Below are 7708 nucleotides of genomic sequence, written 5' to 3' on the forward strand. Positions count from 1 at the left end.
AGTCAGGGATTCTGCATGTGGAACTGTCTCTTTTGGAATTTAAAGGGGAAAAAAACTGGTTTGTCATCTTCTAGCCTATTATTTTTTAAAGAATTAGTCTTTGATTTGAGCGTGTAAACAGGCTAAGGCGACAGCGTCCCTTTGATATGTCCCTAACGGTGAGAGGAGGCGGCAGCTCTTGCGTGACAGGACCCAAGCCTGAGTAGCGGTGAGGAAGGCACAGCTTCACATCTCTGACGCTCCGCCACCGCTGCACTTGTTTACTTTGACGGCACATAAATGATGATTTTTGATTGTGTGAAAAAAAAATGTGTCATCTGATTAAAATGCATCAGATTAATTTATTATTAATCTGTTCATGAAAGGAGAACAAGGGGGGGGGGGGGGCTGAGAGGGGAGGGGGGTGGGAGGGGATGGGGGGGTTAACCACAACATTGATAGCGAGCCAGCATAATGAATACCCTCTCACAAATCGGGGCTATGAGAAAGAGAGAACATATCTGAAATTCTGATCAGGGAAGAGGCTTTACATCGAGAATGATGTGCGGCTACAGACTCCCTCTGCCCCTTTTTATTTTTTTCCCGGTACAGACACTGCAGAGGCAGGCAGACAACGCTCGCTCAACCCACCAGCACGAGCTCACAGATTCAGTTAGTCACCCTCTGCCAACGGCTTCTTACAAATAAAGCTTTTTTTTTTATGTGAATAGCAATTCATTTATTTAAACATTGTATTTTTTTGTAGTTTACAAAAGAAATAGGATAGCATCTTGCATCTTTTTTTTTTTATCTCCACTCTTGCATTTCTGCTTTTTAAACATATTTTACACAGAATTTATATCTTAAATGTATTTTTATCCAACTTTATAATCATTTATTTCTTATTTTCAATGTCATGTTTTTCGTCGTTACCACAATAAAAACGGTGTGTTTTTGGCCGTGTCCACAGTCAAGGCTTCTTACAATATCAGAATATCCTCAAGTAGAAAGACATTAAAGCACAAATATCCAATCATGGTGAGAGAGGGAGAAGCCTCGGTGCACAACAACATATTCCTCTTTGTGTTTCTGTATAAAGTCAACAGGTCCGTGAGTCAGTTCACATTGAGACAGAGAGATGGTCCCCATCCAATTAGGTCCCCATGGTGTCCTCGAGGCCTCTTCAAATCGAATAAGCAGTAAATCCACGGTCTCTTCCCACCCCACCCCCATCCCCCACCCATATTTACTCCTCCACAGGGGTGAACAGCACAGTGCAAAGCAGTGTAGATAGTGTCCATGGTATCCGTAGCAATCCTTTAGTCCCGGTAACACATCCCCCCCCATACCCCCTCCCCCCTCCCATCCCTCCATAGTATATCCAAAAAGGGGCCCATTATTAATCCAAACAAACACACTTTTTAAACACAGAAGCAACACACATACACAGAGGGGGGGAGGGGGGCGGTGGAGTGGCGGTCACACCTCACACTCTCTGGAGGGTTGCTGCTGGCAGGTGCAGGAGCCGTACTCGTTGATGATGACCAGGGCCCCCTCGATGTGGTTGGGCTTGTAGTCGACGTAGTACTCCGGCGTTGCCATGGCGGCCATCTGCTGCATGCTCTGCTTCTGCTTCTGCTTGCGCCGCTGGCTGCTGAAGCACTGGCGCACCTGTCGCACCCCCGCCGGGAAGCACTTCCAGGCCACGTAGAGCATCAGCACCACGATGAGGAAGGAGAAGATGAGCGCCATGGTGCCCGTCACCACCTTGTGGATCTGCATGGTGCTCTCGATGTCGTCCACCGCGGCGCCCACCGTGACGGTGAAGGAGTTGGTGACCACCTCCCCGCCCTCGGCGTCCCCCAGGCCGTAGGGGTTGGCCGTGGCGGGGCCCTGGTAGACGGAGGAGCCTCCGCGGGCCCTGTCCCGGGTGGAGGCGTACAGGCCCTCCGCGGTGGTCAGCTCGGCCGCCGAGTCCTCGCACAGCTGGAAGGCGTAGACGGCGTCCAGGACGTCCTCGCCCTGGGCGATGTCCGGGCTGGAGCACAGCAGGGTGCTGTCCCGCTGGCCCCGGAAGGCGCTGAGCCAGGAGGCCAGGGCGCACATGTTGCGGCTGCACTCCCACTCGTTGCCCGACAGGGTGATGCTCCCCAGGGACGACCACGAGTCCAGGATGCGCTGGTCCACCGAGCTCAGGCGGTTAGAGTCCAGCAGGAGGGCCTTGAGGTTGGGCACGCTCTCGAAGACGTGCGGCTCGATGTACTCGATCTCGTTGGACGACAGGTCGATCTTCTCCAAGAAGTGCCAAGTCCAGTCCAGGGTGCTGACCACGATGGTGGCCTGGTTGTTGCGCATGTAGAGGGTGCGCAGAGAGATGAGTCGGGGGAAGTGGGCCAGGTTGACTTTGACCAGCTCGTTGTGCTCCAGGTGAAGCTCGGTGAGCTTGAAGAGCCCGGCGAAGGAGTTCCTCGCCAGGCTCTGCAGCTGGTTGTATCCCAGGTCCAGGAACTGCATGCTCCTGCAGTCCTGGAAGATGCGCACCGGCACAAACTTAAGGGCGTTGTAGCGCAAATGCAAATTGGTTAGCTTCCGAAGGCCGTGGAACAGGTCTGGCTCCAGAGACTGCAGCCTGTTGTAGGACAGGTCCAGGATGCGCAGGTTGGGGAGGGGCCTGAACGTGCCGTTGGGCAGGCTCTCGATCCGGTTGGCGCTCAGGTCCAGCTCCTTGACGCGCCGCAGCCTGTCGAAGGCGCCCTCCTCCACCGCGTCGATGTTGTTATGATCCAGGTAGAGCCAGGTGAGCTGCGACAGGCCGGCGAAGTGGCCCTCGCGCAGCTCCGTCAGATTGTTCTCCCGCATCGACAGGCCCATGGCGCTGCTCAGGTTGTGGGGGATGTCGGTGAGGTTGAGCCCCTCGCAGTACAAGAGCTTGCTGTCGCAGCGGCACAGCCGAGGACACCCCCCCTCCGCCAAGGGGACGGACCATTTTGAGAAAGATGCCCAGCGAGCACAGTATCAACCCAGGGGGCTTCCTCAACGGCCACTTTAAGTACAAACCAATTAGCAGGAAATCCATGAGCATGAATATCCCGGGATGTCGACGAGAAAATGTCCATTGAATCGCGCCGGATATTATTCTGTCATGTTTCACATCATCGTTTGTGAATAATTCCCCATAATTTCCCCCTCGGCATAAAAGCTCAAGTATGTTTCTCCCTTTCTGGATCAAAAGACGATTGGGTAATATGATGACGGTGTTTTTGTGTGTGTGTGTGTGTGTGTGTCTGTGTGTGTGTGTGTGTGTGTGTGTGTGTGTGTGTGTGTCTGTGTGCGTGTGTGGATATTGACTTAAAGAAAAGACAAATCCGTTCTCGCCGAGAAGAAAAGAATGCAGGAGGATAAAGGGCAAGTCACTTTGCTCATGTTAGATATCGGGGAGCAAGGCTGGAGCAGAGGGGGGCAAAAAAAAAAGGCTTCTTCACCGAGCGTCGCATGTGAAAGGCTTCCTACTCACCCCTATCCAGAGGCTGACAACCCCTATTCAGCGGCTCCCTTTGTGCCCCAACGCTAATTATGTGCGAATCTAAAAAAGACCCCAGTGTGGTACAAATTCGAGCCCCCTCCCTTTTTTTCCCCTTCTCAGCGGACAGAAGATCCTTGGCAGGCTTACAATGTCTTAGTTCTCCTCGAGTGAAAGAGCCAGAAAGAGAAGGAATCCAAGTAGCTTTCAGCGAGCTGGTAGGAAGTAGGAGCTCCCCGGGCTGCATGCATGAGTACTGTCCTCTCTCTCCCACTCCTCCGCAGTCCTCTGCCTGCTGCGATGATCAGAGAGGAGAAGAGAGAGAACACAGAGAGAGAGAGAGAGAGAAAGAGAGGGAGTGAGAGAGAGAGTGAGAGAAAATGAATCCACCAAGGGGGAGAAAAAAAAATGAATCCACTCAAAACACTCTCCTTTTTTTTCTTCTTCTTTTTTTTTTCTTCTTCTTCTTCCTTCCCCTCCCGCTAAAGACGCGGCTGATCTGTCACCGCAAATTACCGTCCGTCAGTTGAAGCGATCGCTGACCTGCACGGTTTAGATCCAGTCAGGCGGGTCATTGTTCGTTCACTGGTTCAACCACCACCAACAACCCCAAAAAAAATGTAGTCACAGAAAGAGAGTGTGTGATACCATCCTATCTCTCTATCCTCTCTGTTCCCCTTTTGTTTTTTTATTTTGTTTTTTTAGGATCCCTCCTTTTTAGTTTCTATCTCATCCCTTGATAGAAGCCACTAGCCTCCCTCCTGTCTCTTTGGTTCTTTGCATATCCCGGTTCAGTTTTTCCTGTGTCCCTGCCGTCTGGAGCTGAGGCTGGTATGCAGGGGCGGTGAGGAGGAGAGGAAAGGAGCTCTCCATCCCTTGCAGCAGACTAGTGCACTGGCAGAGCATGCAGAAGCACCTTCTGTTCACTGAGTGTCGTAAGCCACTCACAATTCAGACTGGGCGCTCTCTCTCTCTCGCTCGCTCACTCACTCGCTCGCTCGCTCGCTCTACCCTCCCCTCTCTCTCTCTTTCTCTCCTTTGCTCACTCCTCCTCTTCCCTCCCTCTCTCTCTCTTTTGCTGGTTTTTTGTCAGTGGGCTAAGACATTTCCATATTCAAAAGGGGCTGGGCTTAAACTAGGGGCTTTAATGATGCACAGAACCTCTCGCTCTCTCTCTCTCGCTCTCTCTCTCTCGCTCTCTCTCGCTCTCTCTCTCTTTCTCCATCCCTCCCCCTTTCCCTCCGCCTCTGTAATGAATTGAAACGAGCCATCTATCTGCTGCTTCTTTTCTTGTTGCTGTTATAGAATCCCGTTTCCTCATTATTGCAGATTAATATTCCTGTAATGGCTGAGAGGGTGTTCTATATGTGTACCATCCCTCCAGTGGAGAAATGTGCCCAAACGTGTACGTAAACCTAATACGACTGATGCTGCATAATTACATAACAATGCAGATGCACTAACAAAAACAATATTAGTAAGAACAATGTCTATGTTATCGTCACTAAACCTACTAAATGTAGTAATAATGGAATTACTGACTACATTTTATTAATGCAATGTTATTCATACTAATGCTATTTTGTGTTATTGCACACATAATAATAATATGTGGCCCTTATTAGTGTGAAGACTCAAGCTGTTCAACTATGTTGTCATGCAGGCATTTAATTACTGCTGTGTGCTATGTAACATGTGAAGGCAATGTTGTCACTAGAGGAATTACGGTGTGTTGATATAATTAGCATGTATGCAGTATACATTGTTGGGTCATGCTGTGGTGCCATTATCATTACTACGCCATATCTCATGATATGTAGCTTTAACGTTTACAGTATGAGTTAATCTACTTGGAAAGTATATCACAACATGTATGTATTGATTGCTTCTGTGTTTCAGGGACCAAATCACCATATGCTTTTATATCTACAGTATATACATATTTATGTACTGTATATTTAACAGCATATTTTGGTCCCTGAAAAACAGAAGCATCCAATGCATCAAGATTTCCAATATTTATTTAGTTTAGCAGTAGTGCATTCCACATGATAATAGCATTGCCACACATATGCAATGCAAATATGCAATGGCAGTTTACTGGTGATTACACTGTATGATTGAGCTCCTTTCAATCACCTTTTTTTAGCCTTGCCCAATAAAAAAAACAACAGTCAATCAAAGCAAACTAGAGCAGCGCATTAGCATACGCCTTCATAGCCGGCCTACTTTATTGCAGTCATATCAGGCCTGACAGTCCAGCTGTGAATACAGATATCATCTGATGCCACTTAGTCCAGTCTTGGTTACTGAAATATCCCTGGCTCTCTGTCTTCAGCCTCGTGTCCTCCCACACTCTGGTTCATTACCAAGGACGAGCCCACATATGACGCCAACATGCCTCCCTCCATCCAACCCTCCCTCCTTTTCTTCCTTCCCTTCTTTACCCGTCCCTTCGTTCATGATGGATGCCGTAACCGTGACGTCAGGACTCTGGTGCTACTGTGTGAAATAGGATCTAGTCAGGGAACGGGAACGCCATGCTGACCCTCGTCCCACTGTTAATTGGTTGAAACATGGTGACGCGTCTCTTTAAGTCGCCACGGTTCGAACCCGTCACGATGGGATTAGATGGAGGTTTTAGTGGGCGTGTTCGCTAAGTTGGTCATTTTGTTCAGCAAAGTCTCAGTTTGTGTAGAGACAGAGGACATGGAGGAGGTGCTGGTGGTGTGAAGGATGATCCTTGACCGGTGACACCTGCTGCCATTATGATCACATCACATAACTGAACGTGGAACCTCACACAGAGCTTTGATAACCACTTGGACAGTTAGGCTAGCATGTGTGTTCATCATTGTACGACTTGAGCACACAGCTAATCTTAACATGCCACCTGTGTGAACAGAGCTAGCACCCTCTCGTTAGCTAACGCTAACTTCAAGGCTAGGTAGCAGTGCGCTATAGCGCTCAGGCCATTGGCACATTCCGCTATCTCAGTGCAAGCTAAACCGCCGCACTAGTTTGGTGTGTGGCCGTTTGTGTCATTGAATCACATATTTTCATTATTATCATTGCGCCGTGCTACTCCATACCTTGTGTCAACATATCTGTTAGTCACTGCTTTCCCTGTTTTGTCCCACAGAGAATACAGAATATGCCGCTCTAATAATACATATAAATAATAAATAAGCCAAGCTCAATCTTGAGCTCTCCGGGGCCTTGCAACCAATCCAAGAAAATGAGGCTCTATGGGACCACCCTACAGGGCGAGCTTCCATCCGCATACCAAAGTGCGCCTGTCCTTGATGATGCCTCGAGGCTATCAAGCCCTCGGGAAGCAGTCCTTCTCAACTAAGGTTGCGGTCGAATGGTTCACACCATTTCGAGGACCCCCCGAGAAAGAGAAGGCCGGGTGGCCAAACCTGCAGCTGGCCAATGACCTCGACCCGAAGGCTAGCTCCTTTACCTCACCCAAGAAGGTGGGTCGGTTCGGTTGGGTACCAAGTCTAGCGCACCGCAATGCAAGCGGGTATCGGATGTCTTCCAGCCCAAACAACCGGGGGCAGCCGTTGTCATGGAACAACCAATGGGAGCTCTGATCCCTTGGGCTCGCGTGAGAGAGACATTCCGTCACACCTTTTGGAGTTTGAAGCCCATGGCTTTAACCATTGGGAGATGCTGCTGTTCTAGAGAACGTCCACCATGACGAGATGTCTTCTGGTGTGACGTTCCTCCCCTCCTCTCTCTCCCTGGTCTTAATGGATGGCTTCACCATCAGCTAATGACTTGGTGCTCTGTAATTACTTGACACAGCGAACAGGAGATGGGAGTGTCCAGGCCATCAGTTTCCTCAGACGTTTATGAGGTTTGACGAGAGAGGAGAGGGCAGGCTGTGACATGCACATGACATGCGCTCACACACATACACACACACTCAGTCACGCATGCACACACTTGCACACAAACACACACACTCCAATTACACATGGGCAGCGGGCGCAGATGCAGATCTCGTGGAAAGGATAACCGTAATGTGTTGGTTCAGACCGTGTCTGTGGTGCTGAAGAGGGTAGTGGTGAGTAGCAGATGGAAGTATCTCAGCTGTCTCTGCTTCATTTTCAAGTTAAAGAAAAGGGAGGAAAAAAAAGAGACAGCTTTCCTGTGAATTGAGGACAGGACCAGTGAAGAGTGGATGTGTTCTCTGTCTGT

The 7708-nt window shown here is 49.6% G+C and overlaps 1 protein-coding gene across 1 annotated transcript; it reads right to left on the bottom strand.

Moving 5' to 3' along the window:
* Positions 1-1458: 1458 nt before the first annotated feature.
* On the bottom strand, positions 1459-3094 carry lrrtm1 (leucine rich repeat transmembrane neuronal 1; the record flags this gene model as incomplete). The annotated part of the gene is given in 2 exon segments (XM_080533922.1): positions 1459-2958; positions 2960-3094. Coding segments are annotated over 2 exon segments (1602 nt in total). The 5' UTR covers positions 3062-3094.
* Positions 3095-7708: the final 4614 nt, after the last annotated feature.

This window comes from Nansenia antarctica, assembly GCF_963989245.1.
Source record: "Nansenia antarctica genome assembly, chromosome: 6".
In the NCBI taxonomy this organism is placed as follows: Eukaryota; Metazoa; Chordata; class Actinopteri; order Argentiniformes; family Microstomatidae; genus Nansenia; species Nansenia antarctica.